This window comes from Monodelphis domestica, chromosome 3 (genome assembly GCF_027887165.1).
Source record: "Monodelphis domestica isolate mMonDom1 chromosome 3, mMonDom1.pri, whole genome shotgun sequence".
Classification (NCBI taxonomy): domain Eukaryota; kingdom Metazoa; phylum Chordata; class Mammalia; order Didelphimorphia; family Didelphidae; genus Monodelphis; species Monodelphis domestica.
In genome coordinates, this window is record NC_077229.1 from 349,942,187 (window position 1) to 349,966,665 (window position 24,479).

Below are 24,479 nucleotides of genomic sequence, written 5' to 3' on the forward strand. Positions count from 1 at the left end.
GCTTAGTATCCTCCATTTTCAACCCTCCTGCCCTGTTTTGCCTTTTGTTTTGAGTATTTTAAAAATATACTTATTTATATATACATCTCCTAATGTGGAATGTAAACTCCTTCTGGGTAGAAAATGCCCTATTTCTGCCACCTAGCACAATGGCTGGCACATAGTAGGCATTTCAAAAATGCTTGTTGATTGCTAATTGGTGAATTTGTAAAGAATCAATGTCATAGAAGTTCAAAAGAGAGAACAGAATCACCATTGGCTGGGAAGAAAGGTATCATGGAAGAGATTGCATTTGAACTGTACATTAAAAGAAGTCTAGGATTAGACAAGTAGAGAAAGGTATTTGAGGTAAGGGGAAATGGAAAGGATAAAGCTATTGAGTCTGAAATAGGGGAAATATTGTCAGGAGACCATAAACTAACTCTGTAGCTTGGAGCAGAAGATTAATAATGACAACTCACAGTGGTTCAGCATTTTAAGATTTACAAAGTATGTTCTTTACAACTGTGTGCTAAATAGTAGTACTATTATAAACCATTTTATAGATGAGGACACAGTGACTAGAAGAAGTTTATTCTCTTGCTCAAGGTCACTCAGCCAGTAGGTTTTAAGTGCAGGATTTAAACATAATTTTTCCAATCTAGCCCTTTCTCCTGCATATTACATCACATTGTTCATATGGGGGGTAGGGGGGACAGCAAGTGATAGTTGGAGAAGTAGGTTTGCATTGTATTGTAGAGGTCATTGAATGACCAGCTAATGACCTTGGTCTATATCCCATACCTAGTAGAAGGCTACTGAAGGCTTTTGAGTTACTACTCTGCCAGTGAGGAGGAGGGTTGACTGTAGTAGGGAGAGAGTAGATATAATTACGGAACCAATTAAGAAGATTTTCAAGTGTTCCATGCTTTCAGAAAATAAGGATTCAAAAATAGTTTTGGTAAAGGGACCTGAAATATGGAAAGCAAGACACATTACAAAGGAAGAATTAATTATAGGTATGGTAAAGGGACCAAGATTTGGTGACTATGAGAATGATAATACTATCTAGGGCAATAGGTCAGTACGGTGGGGGTTTTTGGGTTTTGAAGAAAAATAATGAATTCTATTTTAAAAATGTTGAGTTTGGGGTCATAATGAAACATGTATACTACTGGTTAATAATCTTAGTAATTATTGATAATAGAACCCAAGTCTCTCTCTCTCTCTCTCTCTCTCTCTCTCTCTCAATATATATATATATATATATATATATATATATATATATATATATATATATATATATATAATTTATTATTTTTACTTAAACCCTTACCTTCTGTCTTAGAACCAATACTGGGTATTGGTACTAAGGCAAAGGAGTGGTAAGGGATAGGCAATAGGGGTTAAGTGACTTGCCCAGGATCACACAGCTAGGACGTGTCTGAGGTCAGATATGAACCTAAGACTTCCCATCTCTGGGTCTGGCTCTTATTCCACTTAACCACCTAGCTGCCCCCTATTTTTCTCTATATTAATATTCCCAGATGATCTGCTTTTTACACTTTTTCTGCCTCTTTCCTTGATATCAGTGCATTAAGGACATTTTTTTCTGCCTTGAGCCATCCTTTTACTATCATCTCATATTCCGCTTTCAATCTGCTGATTAAAAAAGAGTTGAGAAACCAGATTGCCATGTTTATTAGTATCTTGCATAAAGCAAGAGTAAATAGGTTCTGAGTGAGAGCCTAAATGAATCTCCAATATATAGAACCATGGAAAATACTATATTAAAAAAAAGTTTGGACTAGAAATCTTAAGACCTTGGATCTTGGACTAGTCATTTAATTTACCTGTGCGCCTAGTAAAGAAAATGATTAGACTAGTTATCTTCCTAATATCTGCTACAGATTCAAAATACTCTGAACTAATAAATGGATTCAGTGAACTGGTTTTATGACAGTTATTTTATTTTCTCAAAAGCCACTCAGGACTTTTCCACTTTTATTCTCTTGGCTGCATTCTGAGTACAGTGCTGGATATTCCTAGAAACTTCTAGGCAAGTGAGATGTTTTTGGAATTTGAAATCAGTAATAATAATAATAGTCTGATTAATTATTTAGAAGAAAAACATATTTTTAATATATGAAAACTGCCTCCTGGACATGTTAAGGCAACAAACTCAGAAGCATGTAGGAAACTTGATGGTACCCAAAGTAAAACTTAACATTTGAGATTTTCTCCAGTCTAACTCCAAGATACCTTTTAAGGGGCATAGAATGTTCAGGGAAGACTAGTACCTCTGGCATAAGAACTTGCTAAGGCTTTTTTATTTTTATTTTTTAAGGTGTGGAAAGGAAAACTAAGGCAAGTTCTGGACTTTCTGCCACTGAGTTGGCACAAACAACAGTGGGAATATTAGAGAGAAGATATTGACAAGACTGATAGTTGGTGGGGGAAGGGGCAACTGGGAGTGGCAGTTGGTCTTGTGACTAGCATTTTCTCCCTGGTCCTGAAAGCAGAAGGAGCTCTCTCCCTCTCTCTGGATTTAATTTTTCATGTTCTTTGCTTTTAAAGTTATAATGTCCTAATAAGTTTAAGGTTTTTGTATTACAGACTGTTGCCAGTTCTGTTCTTTCCTCTCTTTGTAGCTTGTTCCACTGTCCCAAAAATTTTCTCTTTAATCTCTGTTGTGTCATTATCTAATTGAATTTCTTCTTCTATCTGTTCTTCAGTTTTATTTTGTGCTTTTTAAACCCCAAATTCTATTTGCATGCAGTCTCCTTCCTATTCATTTTCGCCTTTTCCTTTCCTATTTTTCCTTTTTGATGTTACCCCATGCACCTGGCTTCATAACTGACTTTGTTTGGCAGCACCTGAGACTACTTGGAATAATGTGGTTTTGCTCCTTGTTGGATGTATGGTTTCTAAAATTGGTGCTTGCAATGAATTCTTGCAATTACAATTACAATTACAACATTTTGTATTTGTTTGTGTATTGTTTCTGCTATACTTTATGTTGCTTTTCCAGGACCTCTATTTGTTGTTGACCTGGATTAATTGTGCCTTTAAATAACAGTCTTGAACCATGTGACCCATTTTTCCACATAGCAAACATTTGGGTATATTTCTCCTTTGATTGTTTTGCGTGTAATTTCTTATGGGTTTGTATGATTGCAGAGTGGCTAGATTTTTTATTTCTTCAATTTCTTTATTGTGCTATTTGCCTCCTTGAGCTTAGTTTTACGCTCTTTTATTATTTTATCCTTTTCCTCTAGGATTTCTTTATGATATGTGAATATGTAAGTTGCAGTTTTTCTTAAGACTTCCAGACTTAGTGTTTCCCAGTCTGGGCATTGAAATTTAAAATATGATCTTATAGGTGTGTTACTGCCTTTCACAAATTGTTTCCTTATGTGTTGGAGATTTTGTTCAGTTAAATTTTCAAATCCAAGCACATCCTCTGCTACTTCAATCACTCTATTGAGGAACTTTGATGGAAGTTCCCTACTTTCCTCTCTCAATTTCTCAAATTGTATCCAAGTATCTGGTCTTTTTGAAAAACTTTTCATTGCTTCTAACAGATCTTCTCTGGCCTTTATTAGATAACACAGGTTTTCATTATTAGAGCTGGGTGGCTCAGTGGATTGAGAGCCAGGCCTAGAGACAGGAGATCCTGGGTTCAAATCTGGCCTCAGGGTTGGTGGGCCTGTCTCTTTGGGCTGACACCCCTAAAGACTGACCTTCCAGTCCAAACTGCTTCCCTTAAGTCTTTTGTCAATTACACGATCACAGGAATCCAGGGAGAGCACACAGTTGGGAAAATCAGGAAAATGGAGGCACTTAAATCCAGAGACAGGGAGAGTGCTCCTTCTATTTCCAGGGCCAGAAAGGAAGTGCTAGTCACAAGACCAACTTTCCCCACCAACTATCAGTCTTGTTAATATCTTTTCTCTCTAATATTCCCACTGTTGTTTGTTCTAACTCAGTGGCAGAAAGTCCAGAACTTGCCTTAGTTTTCCTTCCCACAAAGGCTACTTTCCTCTTTTGCTGTCTACCTGACACCCAGCTTTTACCTGTGGCTCCAAGAAACTGAAGCATGCTCAATGGCCACAGCCTGGTAAGCTGTCTTGGCAGGTAGGCTAAACAAAGTTGAGGGAAACTGACAGACCTCCAACCAAATGCTAAATTAGGAAGGTGTCTATGCAGACATATAAAGACTTCCCCCAGCAGAAGGGGCAGATGAGAGCAATTTTTTTCTAACGGCTATGTAGGCAGCAAAAGTGGGCATGGTGGAGCTCTTAGAGCTCTGTTAGATATCAAAGAAGAAAAGGTCATTCACTGTGTCCTGAGTCATTACTCATCTTGACATTTGTCTTGCCATTGGACTTCAATGACTCCAGAAGAGAGAGTGAGGCTAACAATTTTGTGCAAATTTGCCTCACTTAAATCAAGTTTATGGGAGACAAAAGATATCACAATGATGCCATTTGAGTCATCTTTGAGTCTGAAGGGAAACAACCAACCTTTGTAGTCTTACTGAATACTCTTTGCCATTATGTATTCTTCAGAGCAGTCAGATTGGACTTGACCAGAACATATTCCATTCTTATGTACTTCCATACTTTTGCTCATATTGTTACTCTTTCTCAACACCCTTTTTCCCCCATCTCGACCTGTTTTCCCAGATCCAATGTATCTTTCCTTCTGAGATCTATCATGATAACTCCCTCATCCATCTCATGGAGTGTCATAATTCATCGAGGCACTTAGCACCTTCCGAATTTAGTTAATATATAGTTTTATATCATTTTCTCGCCATCTCAATTTTCTAGAATGGTAGGCACTTGGGCATTAAGACTATGTCTTATTTATTCTTTGTATTTTCTCCAGCAAATATTTTATTGCTTTGCACATAATAGACACTTAGCAATTGTTTTTGAATGTTAGGTTACTTCAGATGAATTGCTAAAGCTTAAATTGAAGAAGATAATTTAAAATAATGGAATACATATATGTAAGATTTGGGTAATTATTTCATTTAATTAATTTAATTAATTTTGTATCCTTCATTTTAAACTATCATGATTACTCAATGAAGACTTTATTTCCATATAATTCTTTGATAAGAAAATAAATTTTTATTTTCATTAGAGAATTGCTCACCACTCACAGCTTTAGTTCGCAAAATAACCAAAGTCTTCTGTTAGAATTCTTCAGTTATCACAATGCACTGCTCACTTTATTATAAACTCTAATAGTTTTCTTCATGAAAATTTATTTTTGTCATTTAATGACCTGAGAAAAATAGACATTAAATTAGCCAAGTCCTTGAATGATATCTCTATTGAACTGGATTGCAATTACATTCTCTTTTTACTGTTTTTTTTTTTTATTATTTAAAATGATCAATTCAGGTCTGATTAAATTGGCATTGATTCCATTTATGGATCAAAACTTACTAAAAGCAAGTTTGACAGTATCAAATTTACTGGGTTATTTTTGTGATCTTAATTTGAGCATAAAGATAATTTCACTTTGTAATAAATGAAAGGGACAATGCAAATTCAATAACATGTGAATAAGTATCTAAAAATATTTTTCTCATATAGAGAAAAATGACAAAGTTGAGACACATTGGTCATTACACTAAAAGCTAGTGTACACACATACAACATGACCCTTCTTTATTTATTATTGGTCTTCTTCCATCCCTACCTTTGCAATTTAGTCTTGGATTTTATATATAAGTATCATAGATCAAATGAGAAAGCTGGACTAGATGTCTCTGAGGTCATCCTCAGCTCCAAGATCTATGACTCTAAGACCCAAAATGTTAGTGAAGAGGCGAAGGACTTTTAATGGAGGGAGTTCTTGATCTTAAAGAGAAAGAAAGGTTTTGCATGATCACACATGTATAACCTAGATCACATTGTTTATTTTCTCAGAGAGGGGAGACAGGAGAAAGGGAGGGAAAGAATTGAGAACTCAAAAATTTAGGGAAAAAATGTTAAAAGTGTTATTGCATACAACTAGAAAGAAATAAAATATATTAAAAATATTAAATAAGAAAAAAAGAGAAAGAAAGGAATCATCTGGAAATGCCAAAGCTGTCTAGTTGTTATACTCATTACACATTTTTCAAGTGGAAAATTTAAAAATTATTGAGTATTAAAATAATAATACACATACTGACACATGTACATATAAATATTTGTGCACATAACCATGTAATACGGGGTCTTCTCCTTACCTCTGTGATTTTTAAATCTCTATCTTGCTTGGTCTAGCACCCAAAATTGTGCACACCCACACTACACGGGCATGTGCTAGTCAATGGTAAATCAGAAATAACTAACTGCCCATCTGGGCTGTCCCAAGCCAAGCTTGAGCCACCATTGGCACGTGTGAGGTGAAGGAAGTGAGGTAGAGAACAGCTTCTGGAGTTCACTCACTTCCTGTGGACAGGGCTAGGTGCCAGTTTGTTCTAGGAGCTCGAGCAAGGAGGAGGCCCACAGGCAGCGTTCCTTCAGATCGGTCACCTGAGTGAAGGACTGATTCCCTTCTCTACCTTGGCCTTCCAGGCCTAAGCTCCCTCTGGCTCTGCCAGAAGGCTGAGTTAACATTTTTCCCTTTCTCCTTCTTTCCTTCTCTTCCTCTCCTTCTTTCTTACTCCTGTTGTAATTAAACCACCATAAAACTCCATACTGACTTGAGTGTTCATTTAGGAATTTCATAGGTGAATTCCTTGGCGACCTTAAATTAATAAAAACCAGACTTTAAAGGTGATTTCACTATCACACCTCTCTCTTCTTTCTCTTTTCTTTTTCCCTTTGTTTTTCCTCTTTCTTTCTCTCCCTGTCTCTGCTTCTCTCTGTCTTGTCACCCTCGACCATTATTATGCTCTAAATCAAGAGAGCTACATCTATCCAGGCAGATTAATTATAGACTTTACCACTCCTAAATTTGGCAATCAATGCACTTGAGACTCTGGCCAATATTCCTCCCAGGTACAGCTTATGTGTATCTTTTACTCTGTAGCTTCCTGAGTTTCAGCAGCTTCTCATCTGATGCCAGGAGCAACCAGGATAATTTGTGGGTCAGGAAGAGTGTAGAAAGGAAAACTGAATCAAGCTCTGGACCTTCTGCCACTGAGGTGGAGCAAACAGCATCCATATTTCCTCTGTCCCTTCAACTCCTCCATTCCCTGTTATAAAACCTTCCTTACCCCCTGTACCTCTTCAATCCTCTACAATTGCTTTAAAAATGACAAGAGGTATGATTATTTCTGTAAATTTCTCTATAGTACATTTTCATACAAATGTTTTAGAAGATTCTCTCATGGAAGTTTAATGGGAGTTTCCACTAAGAGTCTGGTATAATATTTTCTTTTAGTGAGGCTATACCTGAATGACAGCAATCATTTTGAGAAAGGGATTAGCATGAATATCAGTATTGGTTTGACTTTCTTAACAAATCTTGCCCTAGTAAAACATTTTACAGCAATGTAAATTGACTGGCCAGTCAATAAATTATTAAACACCTATTATGTGCCAAGAGCTGTGCTAAGTGCCATCTGGAATACAAGAGCCAAAGAACAATCCCTGCTCCTGAGGAGCTCATGGTTGGTGATGAAGACAACATAAAGACAACTAGGTACAAACAAGCTACATACAGGACAAATTAGAGACAACAGAGAGGTATTCCATAGCACCAAGGGAAAGTTTCTGGAAAGAATTCTCATAACTAAGTCAGCTGCCTATTTCTTTGTGGATCACTGCAGGAGGGAGAAATAACATTTTTGAGATATAAAAGCATAGATTTGAAAATATTCATATCAACAAAATCTGAACAACTGAAAGACTTTTTCTCTTTGACACTGTGATACTGAGTGATAAATGAGAAAGTGACAAATTGGAAAATGATCATTTGCTCATGTGTGTAAAATAGCCAGTTAAACCTGAAGTTGGTCTCATCAATGATTTTCTAGGAATGATGGGGTATGTTTGAATTAGTTTGCAATAGTCACCACACTCCACAGGTACATACATTGTTCTGCTGATAATTTCTCAGCCCAGGACACATCTGCTCCTGAACCCTTTCTCTCCTGGGTAGCAGTAATTCCAGAAGTAGGGGAGGGGCAAAGTAGGAATTGATGGAAAGTAACACCTTTTAATTATCAAAACCTTAAAATTAGTTTCCAAGTGAAAAATGAAAAGCAACAAAAGCCTCATTTCTTCTTTCAAATGAGATAGCAAGCATACAATTATGAATCTGATAAGATTAATATAGTTGAGGACAGGAATTGTTTTTTAAAAAATTGTTTTGTCTTTGTATCCCTAGTACTTCATCCAGTACTTTGCATGTAGTAGGTGCTTAATGAGAGTTCATTAAAACAGCTTTTCATATTTTAATGTACTATGAATATGCAAGGAATTCTCAATAATGCTACTAGAAATGTTAATTGTATTTTGAAGTATGGTCTGAATCTTGGATCTTGGATCTTAACGATTGCCTTTTAGGCATGAGAAAGATATAACTCAATGTCTTCAGATATCCTACCTTGGAATTTGACAGAATCATTTTGATTATCCCTTTAAGCTTATGCTTTCCCTTAAGTAAGATATTTTTAGAGCATGCATTATCATTTGGATACTAAGATAGTTTATGGTATATTACTCCTTCCCTGCTTTATATGACTCCCACGTATCTTACCACATTACTATAACCCTCCAAATGATTTGACACAATTCCAGAAAGTTACTTACACCCTGAGAGTTTGGCTCAACCATTAGGCCATTTTGACCACTGCCAAAAGGTGAAGATTCAGACGAGATGTTTTCTCAGGGTATATTTTCGCTCTGTTAGTTTATGATTCCAGCATTCACCAGTATCACCAACATATTTGAAAAGGGACCAAATAACATCATTATGTTGGGGCTCAGAAGGCTCTACCACAGGTACAAATATCCTATATGAATATCTAGGTTGCAAATGTCTCTAAATTTGAGCATCTCACTTTTTTTTTTTGAGTTACTGTAATTCTGCATAGCTTCCAGTGGAGGAGTATAATTTTTGAACAGGGAATAAGCGAGGTATTAGAAAAACCAGATTAATTTTCTTATATGGCAAATTTTAATTCAGTAATCTTCCTTTCCCCAAGACTATACACAGATACAGTGCCTTATGTTATTATTGTTTTCAGCATTCAAAGAGAAGGTGTATTCAAATAAAACATGTGGGTGGTTTTAGGGATAAAGATGGATTGATCACAGAAAACCAACATAAAATTATTTTGCTTACTTGACAGGATTCTTGGAAGCATCAGGATCCTGGGCTGACACTGAGCCTATTGTAGTGTTTATCTGAGCATCCTCTCTTATTTGTAGGACATATGATAGTTTGCTGAACACAGGAGGTTCATCGACATCTTCCACCATGATCCTTACTGTGGCTGTATCTTTAAATGGACCCAAGTGGAGGAAACGGGGCTCCACACGTGGATTAGATGCCTCAACCTTGAGGGTATACAGTTTTTTCTTTTCAAAGTCCAAAACCTTGGAAGAAAAATTACATTTATATGATAGTCACCCAATAAGAAGAAACATAACTTGATTTCTGTATAATTTGCTTTAAAAGTAACATAAAGGTTATGTGACCCTGGACAAGTCACTTAACCTCTGCCTAAATCTTTTCACCCATCTGCCTTGGAACTAATACACAGTATTGATTCGAAAATGGAAGATAAGGATTCTTTTTTTTTTTAAGTAACCGTAAGTAATTTCGCAAAAACTAGGTTTATGTACAGACCAATATCTTACACCATTTACTATGATAAAATAAAAATGGATACAAGATCTAGACCTAAAAGGAGACAGCATAATCAAATGATAAAAACAGTGAAAATACCACCTATCAGGTTTATGGACAATAGAGGAATTTATGAATAAACAAGAGATGTAGAGAATTGTGAAATGAAAAATGAATAATTTTGAGTTTAATAAGCTAAAAGTTTTTTCTACTAATAAAACAAATGTTGCCAAGATTAGAAGGAAAGCAGAAAATTGGAGGAAAACTTTTAATAGTTCCTCAGATAAAGGTCTCATATAGAAAGTATATAGAAAACTTTGTCAAATTTATGGAAATAAGAGCCATCCCTCAAATGAAATATGGGCAAAAAATATGAACAGACAGTTTTCTGGTAAAAAAAAAATCAAAGCCCTATATAGGTACATGAAAAAATGCTCTGAATTTCTACTGACTAGGGAAATTCAAATCCAAAGAATTCTGAGGTATTATCTCACACCCATCAGAATGGCTAAAATGACAAAAGGGCAAAACAACATATTTTAGAAGGGCTGTGCAAAAGTAGGACTATTAATAATAGTTGGTGCAAAAGCAAACTAATGCATCCATTTTGGAGAAAAATTTGGAATTATACCCCAAATACCATTGCTGAGTCTATTTCCAAAAAAAAGATCAGGAAAAATGAAAAAAGAAACTATATATTTCAAAATATTATAGCAGCTTTCTTTGTTATGGCAAAGAACTAGAAATTATGGGGATGTCTGTCAATTGAGGAATGGCTAAACATATTGTTATATATAATTGTGAAAGAATACTCTTGCATTTTAAGAAATAAGCAGATGAGCACACTAGAGAGTTCAGAGTAAACATGGCAGCAGTCTAAATGCAAGACTTGTCCTCTCCTCAGTACCCACCAACACAGACTACCTCAAAAGACCAAAAAAACCAAATTCATAAGAATGAAGGGACTCTACAGTAGGGTGCAGCAGTGAAGGTATGTGGGATTTGGGCATTTCCACACTATAAGGGGGTGAAAAAGCTCCCATCAAAACATGAGCTGATCTACCCTCCCCCACCCCACTTATGGAACCAGAGTCACAGCCAGTGAGCTACAGAATCAACGAATGAGTGAGGGGCACCTCTAGAGTGAATAAGGGGCACCTCTAGGTCCTTGGGAGCTGACAAAGATCACCAAAGACCTACCCCTGAGAGTAGCTACACCTGAAACCCCAGCAGGCTGAGGAACGCAGACTGTAGGTGCTCAAAGGAAGATAGCACAGAGAAAGGCAGGAAACAGCAGAAGCTGTGGAGATTGGAGAACTTACCTCAGGCAAAATTCTTGCTCCTGTGATATGGAAATTACTTTAAAAGACTGATATATATATATATATATATATATATATATATATATATATATATATTAATTTAAGGTCTCCAAGGAATTCAGCTATGTAATTCATAAATGAAAACTCAAGTCAGCAGTCAACCTTTTATGGAGTTTTTAATTACAAACAGGAGGAAGAAAGGTAGTTGAGAGAGAGAGAGAGGGAGGGAGAGAGAGAGAGAGAGAGAGAGAGAGAGAGAGAGAGAGAGAGAGAGAGAGAGAGAGAGAGAGAGAGAGAGAGAAAGGGGAGAGAAGGGAATAGGGAATAGGGCTTAAATATCCACTCTGCTTAGGCTGGGCCAAAGGCCCAAGGCCTTGGATAGCCAAGGCAAGGAAAAGAGATCAGTCCCTATCACTCACGTGACCAAAACAGAGAAACAGTCTGAGGGCCTCCACTCCAAGCACCAGGCTCCAAACCACCACACTCTCCTCCACCCAGGAAGTTATCAACACTCCTGAGCTCTCCTCTACCTCACTTCCTGTGTCTCACCTGGGCCAATGGTGGCTCTAGCTTAACCCAGGACTGCCCAGAGTGTCCCCTTTGCATGTGTCTGTTGAAGGCCATATTCTCAAATAATTAAATCTTGAGCTTTGCTGCAGCCCTTTCTAAATCCTGTTACCTTGAGTAGGGTGAAGATTGTAGTTTCCAAGACCTGATTCTGTCATTCCAAGTATCTCTATTGTTGTTGATCAGGAAATAGCCAAATCCCATCCTCTAAAGAATGGTTTGAACAGGATTGAGTAGTTTTGAAATTCACACTCCTTAACTCCATACAGAGATAGCCTGCCCATCTCACTCAGATTTCTGACTAAAAAGGGAAGGAAAAACCTCCACAGGTATGGCAAATTGTACCCAGGAGCAACAACCTCCCTCCACCAAAAAGAAAAAAAATGAAAGGGGGGTTGACCCTGGAAAATTTTTATGGAGGAAAAACTCAGGCTACAGAGGAAATTTAAATAAACCCAAAACATTCAAAAAAAAATGGAATTTGTCCACAAGCTCTTGAAGAATTTAAATTGGAGCTTATCAAAAAGATGGAATCCTTCTGTCAAGAAAAGTGGGAAATAGTTCAAAGAAAAAAATAACACTTTAAAAGACAAGAACTCCCAATTGGAGAAACAGCTGGAAGTCACAAAAAGCAGGATAGACCAAACTGAAAATGAAAACCAGTCTTTAAAGACCAGAATTAGGCAACTGGAAGACAATGATCTTGCAAAACAGCAAGAATTAATAAAGCAAAGTCAAAAGACTTACAAAATAGAAGAAAACATAAAATATCTCACTGAGAAGATGACAGATCAGGAAAACAGAGCAATAAGAGACAACTTGATTATCATTGGTCTACCTGAAAAGCCAGAAATAAACAGAAATTTTGACATCATACTACAAGAAATCATCCAAGAAAACTTCCCTGATGTTCTTGAACAAGGGAGCAAAATAGACATTGAAAGAGTTCATAGAACACCCTCTACACTAAATCCTCAATAGAAAACTCCCAGGAATGTAATTGCCAAATTCAAGAGCTTTCAGGCTAAGGAGAAAATTCTACAAGAAGCCAAAAAGATATAATTCAGATACCAAGGAGCACCAATCAGGATCACAGAAGACCTGGCAGCTTCCACACTAAAGGACTGCAAGGCTTGGAACACGATATTCTGAAAGGCAAGAGAATTGGATCTTCAACCAAGGATCACCTATCCATCAAAACTGACTATATACTTCCAGGGGAAAGTATGGGCATTCAACAAAATCAAAGATTTCCAAGTATTTGTAAAGAAAAGACCAGAACTAAGTGGAAAGTTTGATATCCAAACACAAAGATCAATAGAAACATGAAAAGATAAATAAGAAAGAAAGGGAAAAGGGGAAAAATGTTTTTTTTTTTTTTTAATTTAAACTCTATTCTTTAAGGGCAACAATTAGATCAAATTATATATATTAATATATGGGGAAAATGTTATTTGTAACTCTCAAAAATTATATTCACTATTATAATAATTAGAAGAATCATTCACAGGAAGAGATTGGGGTATTAGGTACAATAAGATGATATGCATAAAAAGAAAAAGGGAGGGGAAATTGAAGATGGCACCAAGAGATACTTGAAGAAATAAATTAAATAGGAGAATCTTTATCACACAAAGACATGCATGGGAAGGGGAGAGGAAGAATACTCTCATAAGGAGAGAAAGAGTGCTAATAGGTAATACTTAAATCTTACTCTCAGTGAAATCAATTCTGAGAGGGAAGAGCATCTAGATCTACTGGGGTCTTGAATTCTATCTTACATGACAGGGAAAGTGAGAAGGGAAAACTAAGGGGGGGGAGGGAGGAGGGAGTACAAAAAGGGAGGGAAGGAAGGGGAGAGAACTTAACAGACCCTAAAAAAAACAAGAAGGGAACAAAAAGGGAGGGGCCAGAAAGGGAAACATATTAAGGGAAGAGATTAGGGGGATTGATTAAAAGTAAACCACTGGTTTAAAAGGATATAGCAAAAGAAGAGAGGGCATAACTAGGAGAGGATATCAAAATGCTAGAGAATACACAAGTGACAATCATAACTTTGAACGTGAATGGAATGAACTCACCCATAAAACGAAAACAAATAGGAGAGTGGATTAGAATCCCAAATCCCACCATATGTTGTCTACAAGAAACACACCTGAGGTGGGTAGATACTCACAAGTTTAGAATTAGAGGTTGGAGCAAAACTTATTGGGCCTCAACCGATAGAAAGAAGGAAGGAGTCTCAATCATGATATCTGACAAAGTCAAAGTAAAAATATATCTGATTAAAAGGGATAGGGAAGGTAAATACATACTGATAAAAGGGGGTATAGACAATGAGGAAATATCAGTAATCAACATGTATGCACCAAATGGTATAGCATCCAAATTTCTAAAGGAGAAGCTAGAGGAATTGAAGGAGGAAATAGATAGTAAAACTATATTAGTGGGAGACCTGAACCTACCACTATCATATTTAGATCAGTCAAATCAAAAAATAAATAAGAAAGAGGTAAAAGATGTGAATGAAATCTTGGAAAAATTAGAGTTAATAGATATGTGGAGAAAAATAAATAGGGACAAAAAGAAATACACCTTCTTTTCAGCAGCACATGGTACATTGACAAAGATTGACCATGTACTAGGTCATAAAAACATGGTGAATAAATGCAGAAAAGCAGAAATAATAAATGCAACCTTTTCAGATCATAACACAATAAAAATAGGACTGCTGGGTTTGTATCCCAAAGAGACAATAAAGAAAAAGGCTTGTACAAGAATATTCATAGCTGCACTCTTTCTGGTGGCAAAAAATTGGAAAATGATGGGATGCCCTTCAAATGGGGAATGGCTGAACAAATTGTGATATATGTTGGTGATAGAATACTATTGTGCTTAAAGGAATAATAAAGTGGAGGAATTCCATGGGAAATGGAACAACCTCCAGGAATTGATGCAGATTGAAAGGAGCAGAACCAGGAGAACATTGTATACAGAGACCGATACACTATGGTACAATCAAATGTAATGGACTTCTCCACTGGTGGCAATGCAGTGATCCTGAACAACCTGGGGTGATCTACAAGAAAGAACACTATCCATATTCAGAGGAAAAACTGTGGGAGTAAAAACACCAAAGAAAAACAACTGCCTGATTACGTGGGTCGAGGGGTATATGATTGGGAATATAGACCCTAAAGGAAGATCCTAGTGCAAACATCAACAGCATGGAAATAGGTTCTGATCAAGGACACATGTAATACACAGTGGAATTGTGTGTTGGCAACAGAAAGGGCAGGGGGAGAGGAGAGAGGAAGAGAATATGATTTTTTTAACCAAGGAATAATGTTTGAAACTGACCAAATAAATAAAATAATAAATGAGCAGATTAATTTTTAAAAAGTCTTGGAAAGTACTTTGTTAGTTAATGAAGACTGATATGAGTAGAACCAAGAGAACATTATATACAGCTACAGATCTAATATTTGAAGAATTAATTGTGAATGTTTAACTCCAGAAAATGAACTGAGTTATAGTAACATGAAATACATAATCTATATATTTTGTCAGATGTTGCCTTTTATGATGTGGAGAAGAGAGAGAAGGTCAGAATAAAAAAATAATTATTTGTTAAAAAAGCAACCAAAAAAATAAGGAAGAATTCAGTGCTGGAGATGGAGGAGGGATATAATGAATGAGCTTGTATCTGGACTTGTCAGTGTTGTAAAAAGAAAAACTTAACAATGAAACCTATTCCTAAAAATAGTTTAAAAATAACATAAGTGATAAAACAAATAGAAGACTTTAAATACTAATGAGGTAACTGGGTCAGTCAACTTTTCCTCGCCCCTATTCATTTTCTATTAGAAACATCATATTTCCCTTATAAATATGAAGTGCCAAGATTGCAAGCCCTTTTCTTCTATAGGCCATCTTCTGAGTAGAAAGCTAACGATGCTGTATCCTTGAGAGGGAAGGAAAATACATGAACATATGCCCAAAAACAGGTATAGTTTTTACAGGTAATGGAAAGGTCAACTGTAACTTGCTCGTGTACCATCTTGGGCATGTGGGCTGCTCACCCACCCACAGGACCACAGAACCATAAATATAGAACTTAGAACTGGAGGGGTTCTTAGAGTCCATCTAGTTTAACTTCTTTCTTTTACAGATAAAGAAATTGAGGATCAGGGAAGTTAAATGGCCGAGTATCAGAGGCAGGATCCCTGATTGATTCCTAGTTTCACTGCCTAGACACAGGAGATAAAGATTTTATCAGGCAGGAAGATGAAACATTTGGAATAATATCCTAAGGAGCTTTCCTAACTCAACAGTCCCCTTATTAAACAAAGACAGTAATGATAACAGTTGAAGAGATTGCTTAGGATGAGTGTCTGTTTCATGAATTAAAACCAAAAAACTCTGAAAATAAAATTAATAATCCACATTGGCTTCTTTGGAATGGAATGATTGGCAATAGGAGACAAGCCTCAGCATGAACTCAATTACTTAATTCTTTCCTGAAAATCATTCAGTCTAGTAGATAAAATTCCAGTTTGCATCTGATAAGGTATAGGGTACTAGAGACTAAAGAAATTAATGCTCACTAATGGGTTTACTAATTATGTTATGGTGTAAAATGCTGGTCTGAGGAGAATCAAAACATGTTTAATGTGTTTTCAGATAATGGAACATGTAATACAAAGCTGAAGAGTTCAAAATTCATGTTACTTGAAGCCAGGAGCACTAATATTTCCAAGGCAGGACAGCAAATTTAAAAGGAGCAGAAACAACTTTTTAAGATTAACAAAAGAAGAAACCCATATTGAACAAGTCACAAAATCAGAGAGTTGTGATTTTTCCATCCTCAGTTTACAACTTGCTTTACATTCTGCATCACACTCTTGGTACTGCCACGTGTTACTTATTTCTATCCTTCTGGTAGCTGAGTCATGTTTTTCTTTATCACACAAAATAAGAGATAAGGGGAAAATGTAATAGAGAACAGCAGAAGTGCATCTTTATGTTCAACATTTGATAGTGTGATGGATAAGTGCCTATAAACAAATAAGGAAGGGCTTTGCTCATGTTTTTTGACCAAAAGATTTTTAGAAGTAGTCTGTGGTCAATCATAAATTATATGCTCACAAAACTACAGACTAACCATGTATTATTTATTTTTATGATCCTGATTAATTTGTTCTTAATATCCTGGGGACATCAATCATGCCTAAGAGCAGATGTTTATTTAGGGCTCCTAAACTAAAGAGGTTTCAATGTACACTAAAGGAGAGTTTATTATAGGGCTAATGTTCAGTAACCACCAACAAGAGCTGACAGCAATAACTCATTAAAAGAACCTTATGTAAAATACTTGTAATACAGAGAACCATATCAGTATAGTTTCCTTGACTTTGAAAATAAAGAAAAGCAGCTGAACAAAAGGTTTAAAAAATAATTACCTTTTTGACAGTGATAATTCCTTCCTGTGTTTCCTGGTCAGTGATGACATCAAACATGTCTAGTCCCTCTCCTTCTGTGATGCTGTACTCAATTTCTGCATTTTCACCTACATCAGCATCAATTGCTTTGATTCTGCCAATTGGGGTGCCTGGAGGGGCCGACTCAGGCGTTTTAAACTGATAAGTGCCTGAGAAATATGGGAAAAGAGACAATATAAAGTGAATATGAGCTTCTTAAAGGTAAGAATGGGTTTGTTTTTTCCTCTGTGTCTGCTCTGCCAAGTAGAGTGTCTCATACAAAATATATGTTCAATAACTGTTTAATTAAATTGGAGGTAAGATGGTTAAATATCGATGTATAATAGGTAAAGGGCAGGATTGGAAGAAGAGCCCTAGCTTTGAATTCTGCCTCTGCCATTAACTATCTGTGTGGCCCTGAGCAAATCATAGAAACCTCTCTGAGCCTTCTTTTCTCATCTCTGAAATGAGGGATGATGATAGCTGGACAACTACAGTATTCACACAGGGTTTTTGTGAGGCTCAAAGTCAATAATGCATGTAAAGCACTTTGCTGATCTTAAAAGTGCTATAGAAATGCTATTTATTTTGGAAACAATAATCTGGGGTCCCTTCACCTACAAATCTTTAGTCTTGTGCCTATAAAAAAGCATTTACTGAAATCCACAGTGGACTTTTCTTAAAATACTGAGAATTTCTCTTGTCCAGAGAGGCGCTTCAGTAGATAGGTACTGATTGTAAGTGCTATGACTGCTTAAAATGGAACATGTAGGGAAACAGAAATCTCTGATTTACTAAGTCGCTTCATTAAAGAGATAAATAAAATTCAACCTAAATTCTATACTTTGAGATGGCTACAAAATCTATCAGTAAGTATGGAAGGGTATAACCTGCATGTATATAATATCTCCATATTTACATAGTTGTGAGTAGGGGTAAATTTTTTCATTTGATGTTTGTCTAACTTAAAAAAATATGAAATTCTTAGTATGCATGTGAGGCTAAAGTATGTGCATATGTATACATACATACATATGCATAAACTTTGATAGTTAAAACTACATTAAAACTTTTGGGACACCATGTACATACATTTATATAGACACTTATACGTGTGTATATATATGTATGTGTACATGCACATAGGAGTTTTAAAATTGTGTTTAAATATATATCTGTTTATATATATATATATATATATCTACCCATCTTTCTCTCTCCATCTCTCTCTCAATCCATCCATCCATTCATCCATCCATCTCTCTCTCTCTTTCTGTCTATCTATCTATCTATCTATCTATCTATCTATCTATCTATCTATCTATCTGTCTGTCTGTCTGTCTGTCTGTCTGTCTGTCTGTCTGTCTGTCTGTACTTCTATGGTATCTCCAAAGCCACAGTCTAGTTTTACTGTAATTAAGGTTTAAAAGTACAGTAGGGCTTTGGGGACCCTCTGTCTGTCTGTCTGTCTGTCTGTCTGTCTGTCTGTATTTCTATGGTATCTCCAAAGCCACAGTCTAGTTTTACTGTAATTAAGGTTTAAAAGTACAGGAAGGCTTTGGGGACCCTCTGTATATGGCAGTACATATTTAAAGGGGTCCCCTCAGCTACGGGCAAGCTTGGGCAAAGTTGACAAAGAAGAATAGGATTTGAAGCAAGTGTCCATATACTCTTTACTACTGCTTACAAAGTGTGACTGAGAATAAATGTAGTATCAATATTCTTAGAGTAGGTAGAAATCAAGATCATACACACCAAGTGAGAGAATATTATATCTTTACATTTGATTCTAAATCTATTTCTTTTTCTTGGCAGAACTGTTTTCTTGTATCTTTATGATGCTTTAATGATAACACAGTATTGCAAAATATAATAGTGAATTTAATATAATAGTTTTAAAAACATATTCTCATAGCAGAAATATATTGATGGGGATAGTTAGGTATCACAGTGAATAGAGCCTCAGGCTTAGAGTCAGGAGGACCTGGGTTCAAATCTGACATCAGATACATCTTAGCTATGAGACTCTGGGCAAGTCATTTAACCCTATTTTTCTAGCTCTTGTCACTCTTCTGTTTTAGAATTCATACTAAGACAGAATGTAAGGGTTTGTTTTAAAAAAAAGAGAAATACATCAATAGATCTCTACCTCTTAGAATCCTTGTCTCCTTTCTGGGCTCAGTTCAGGGGTCACTTCTTGCTGAAACCTGTCTTTGCTTTTCCTCATCCAGACCTGAACCTGACATTTTTCCATACTGTGTTTCTGTCTTTTTCCCAAGTTTCCCTGATACTCTAGTTTTTCATTTACACAAGTCTCCGAACCTAACACAGAACTTAATACCTAATGGTGTGGAAAGGAAACTAGACTAACAGTTTGTGTGGGGGAAGGGGCAACTGGGAGTGGCAGTTGGGTCTTATGACTAGCACTTCCTTCCTACTGGGAGTGGCAGTTGGGTCTTGGGTCTAGCACTTCCTTCCTGCCGGCGTGGGACTGGTTTTCTGGTGTTGGAGAAAAGAGGAGCTTGTTCAGCCCAGTCTGGAATGGCATGCTCTTCTTGGTTCAGCCCGAAGACATAGGCTTCTGAAGGTTAGAATTGTTCTTGTTTGCTTTCTGTCTACTGCTAAGGTTCTAAAAAAACAAAAGAGGACTGATATACAGTAGACAGGAGTGGGACAAACCCTCCGCCAGCCTCTGGGGCCTGGCCTCAGGTCTGAAGCTGAGAACAAACTCCAATCCCAACTGGTTATTAAACTTTATATTATTTGAATTTGCAGTCAGATAAGTGGACTATCATTTCTGGTCATAGAGGGAACTGAACTTCAGTTTAGTCATCAAGGCAAAACAGATCTTATCTAACTCCTGCTGTTTCCTCTCAGCAGGGGGCATCTCCCTCCCTTGCCTCACCAAGCAATATTCCCTCTCTCCCCTCTCTCCTTCATACCCTGATACAAACCTCCCATTATCCCTCATTTTTCCAATCCTATTCCCTTTCCCAATAAATATTACAATGGCCACTTTATAGAATTTTTTTTTCAATAATAAAAAACCCAATGTTAGGAGACTAAGTAAAAAGGCAGTAAACACCATCTTTGTGTGTGTTATCCTTACTTATTTCAAAACCATCCATCATTTTAACTATAAAAAAACTTGACCTGATGATTAAAAGAGAATGATTGACTAACTTTCTCTGAAGAGCATTGATAGAGAAAACTTTTTCTTTAAAAAAAAAGACTTCCTATTTTCCAATGTCATCACTCAAGTCAATCATAGAATAGATAAAAAGATAAGTAGACTGAAATTCCACCTAAAATATATGAGAATTATTGAATAAAGAATTAAATCTGTAAAGAATGTTAGAAATAATCTAGTTCAAGTTTCTCATCTTTCCAAGAGGGAAATTGAAGCCAAGGAAAGAAAGTGACTTTTCCAACCTTATATAGCTAATAAGTGACAGTGTGAAGCAATGATACATTTTTAAAAATTCATAGTCATTATTAGTTTTATAAAACTAAAAATAATATGTCCTTGCCTCTAGACATTTTGGGGATTAAAAAAAGATTCTATAATTGGCTAAAATCCATAAAACTCAAATAAAAAATTCACTAGTTGTTCACAGTATATTTGCGCATATATTCTGTAGTCAGATTTTTGTTTGTAGTAGCCTGTTTAATGAAGAAATTGAAAGTAAAAGTGCTGCTCTTAAATGACTGACTACTTACATTTTTCATCTGTAAGGCTAATCACTAATATCAAAGATGAGAAACAAAAGTAATCAATGTCTACTTGAGTTAAGCATTGTAGACAATATAGTCTAAAATTGTTTTAGTGGCAGCACTCATTGGATTCCTTTTTTTGTAACAATGATAATAACTGAAATGAAAAATCAATTCTGTCATGTATGGGTTTTTCAAGAAAGACAATATATCAAGGATTCATACTCTGAGGAAAACGTGGAGGATTGTCATTCACATCAGTCAGGGTGATGTTCACTGTGGTGGTCCCAGATAAACCTCCCATTTGGCCTCCCATGTCCTTAGCTTGAATAACCACTTGGTATTGCTCTCTGTTTTCTCGGTCCATGTTGAGCAATGCTGTTTTGATGATGCCTGCAAATATGAGAATTCAGAAATGGGGAGACATGTCGACATTATTGATTTACAAAATGCATTAAAAGATTCATCACCATATAATCATTACCTAAGCGAGTAAAAATATTGTGTCACAATCCAGGTCATCAAATTATGATAATTTCACGTGGCATTTTAGGATGCTAGCTGTGTGATGACATCTAGAAATACTATGTGACACTTATCTTAAGCAAGGTCACATATTATATTGATCTTATTAAATCCTTTAATTTTCTTCCCGACTTCAACTGTTTTCTCATTTAATTGGCTGACAGTTAAATGATCTCCATGTTACCTAGCATCACATGATGCTTTTTCAGGTTTGCAAAGTGCTTTATAGGCATTATTATCTCATTAGATCTTCACAGCCTTGTGAGGTAGGTTCTATTATAATTCTCATCTTATAGTGAAGGTAGCTAGGTGGTACAATGGATAGAGTGCTAGACCTGGAGTCAGAAAGACTCATCTATGTGGGTTCAAATCTGGCCTCATACACTTAGTAGTCATGTGAGCTGATGCAAGTCTTTTAACCCTTTTTGCCTCCTTTCCCTTATCTGTAAAATGAGATGGAGAAGGAAATAGCAAACCATTCCAATATCTTTGCCAAGAAAACCTCACATTGGGTTATAAAAAATCAGAAACATTTGAACAAAAATAATAATTTTACAGATGAGGAAATTAAAACTCAGAGGAGAAGCTAAATTATTTTCTCAGGCTAACAACTGAGTCTGTATTAAAAAAAAAAAAAGGATTTTAATGAAGGTCTTTCAGGTTCCCCTTCCAAAATACTGTTCCTTAACTGAAACTGCCTTTTAAAGAGTAAATGTAATGAACATAATTTTGAGGATTTCCCTACTCAGAAAAGCTGCAAAAAAGTTACCTTTTCCTCAAAAGTATGGAAAAATTACTAGATTATAGGCAGAAGCCCTGAGTTTGCGTGACAACTATATCATTCCTATCTTTGTTACTAGAGCGTAAGTCCACACCATCAGCACTCTGAACTTCAGATTTCTAATCTATAAATTGGAGTTAAATAAAACTTGCCCTGCCTATCTTTGAAAACTGACGAGACCTGCATAAATGTTAACTGTCTTTAAGATCATCATTATTACTATAACTAGTATGTTAAAATATTTAGAATTTTCCCACAGCCCATTAAAGGTTGTTCTCATGGGAGTAGAGGGATATTCAGAGATCCCTCACCTATGGTGGGAATTATGTTCCAGAGACCCCGGAAGTAGCTGAAAATCTGTGAAGTAATGGCAGTGTTATATTTTATTATTCATATATGTATATTTTAAGGCTTTATATACCCCTCCCATTCTGCATAAACCCTTTCTACAGTCTTATTAACCTACAGTCACTAAGCCAATCAGCACCCAGGATATAGAACCCAGCACTGTGGTTGGTCACTTTTCATTTCATTTCATCAGCCAATAGTGTGCCTCGATAAGTGTAACCCCACAATACAGAATTAGATTTTTTTAAACCCTCAATACAGTGAAGCCCCAATAAATTAACTAGTGATGGAATCATAGACTACTCAGTTTGGAAAGATTTTCAAAAGTCAACTTGTCCTCTGGGAGGAGGGTCTATCAGCTTATACTGTTAGCGCTCTATGATCTATTTGTCTCTGGTAATATGTTATAAAAATGTTATTATTTTGGAAGCGGTCAAAAATATCTTCTTTTAATGATCTTTCCCTTCACTTCAGGGTTCAAACCTAATTCTTTGATTTTTGACTTCAGGAGAGGTAAATTGTTGCTTATCATTCTTTGATCCTTCAACTACTTAAGACATAAGCTATGGAGGGCAGCTGGGTGGCTGAGTGGATTAAGAACCTGGCCCAGAGATTGGATGTCCTGGGTTCAAAAATGACCTCAGATACTTCCTATCTGTGTGATATTGGGAAAGTCACTTAACTCTCATTGTCCAGTTGTTGCCCTTCTGCCTTGGAACCAAAACACAGTATTGATGCTAGGAAGTCAGGTAAGGGTTAAAAAATAAATTAAAAAAGATATAAGTGAAAAAATTCCCGATTTTATTTTTTTATTGTCATCTCATCCTTCTGATTCTTTATAGAACCTTCTTCAAGTTCACACCCAGTCTGGCATAGTGGAAGCGTGCTACCTTTGGAGTCAAAATGACTTTGTTTGAATCCTGCTTCTAATATGTTATGGCTTTGGACAAATTACTCAATCTCACTAAAACTCAGTTCTTACCTCATAAACATCAAAATCACTCTAAAACAATATGTTTTCAAATAAGTCCCATTCAAAAATCTAGCTATCATATGACAGTGTTAAATTTGGTAAAAATGCTAGAAAAATGAATGTTGAAAGGGGGAAATTCATCTATTTCATTTTATTCCCAGGGAAAGTTTTGGTCCTCAGCCCCAGTCCAAGATAAACAGTCAAAATCACCTGTGTTTTTAATTTTAAAATGGTGGAAAGGGTTCATACATAACATCTTAATCATATTTATTACACTTTGATTAAAATGATTCAGGTGTCACATTTGCAGGTTTTACTCTGAGTAAAATTTTTTTTAAAATTTAATTTAATTAAAAAAAATTTTTTTAAACCGTCTTGGAGTCAATACTGTGTATTGGCTCCAAGGCAGAAGAGTGGTAAGAGCTAGGCAATGGGGGTCAAGTGACTTGCCCAGGGTCACACAGCTGGGAAGTGTCTGAGGCCAGATTTAAACCTAGGATCTCCCGTCTGTAGGCCTGGATCTCAATTCACTGAGCTACCCAGCTGCCCCCTGAGTAAAATGTTTTGATGTTTTCATGTAACACATACTTGATTAGTTTAAAATGTTACTTAAATTAGAGATATTATAAAGGATTAAATGGTAAGAACTTCTAACCTGTTTCAGACTCAACGGAAAAATAGGGTTGTCCTTGGAGAATACTGTAGACTACTTTAGCACTGTTTCCATAGGTGGGATCATCAGCATCAGTTGCAGTGACTTGAACAACAAAAGTGCCTGGAATTAAAAAAAAAATTATATGAAGAGATAGGATATCACACTTTAAAAAGCTAGACACACATCAGGTAAAAAGAAAATTTTACCTTTGAACACAACCATACACTATGTTTTAATTTAGAATGAGGCAAGTAAAATAAGAATTACTAACATCTAGGAAAGGTCCAGGGAATAGGAATCTAGATAAACAGAGGGATGACTCAGT

General features: G+C 36.1%; 1 protein-coding gene across 2 annotated transcripts in view; it reads right to left on the reverse strand.

Annotated features, from left to right (window-relative positions):
• CDH6 (cadherin 6) overlaps positions 1 to 24,479 on the reverse strand; it is a 202,152-nt gene that overhangs the window by 31,878 nt on the left and 145,795 nt on the right. For both annotated transcript variants that reach the window (XM_056824260.1, XM_001364806.4), the window contains exons 4-7: positions 24,155 to 24,274; positions 21,098 to 21,265; positions 17,141 to 17,328; positions 9,283 to 9,536 (exon numbers count right to left, since the gene is read on the reverse strand). In XM_056824260.1, the coding sequence (XP_056680238.1) occupies positions 9,283 to 9,536; positions 17,141 to 17,328; positions 21,098 to 21,265; positions 24,155 to 24,274 (730 nt within the window). The remainder of the gene's footprint in view (positions 1 to 9,282; positions 9,537 to 17,140; positions 17,329 to 21,097; positions 21,266 to 24,154; positions 24,275 to 24,479) is intronic.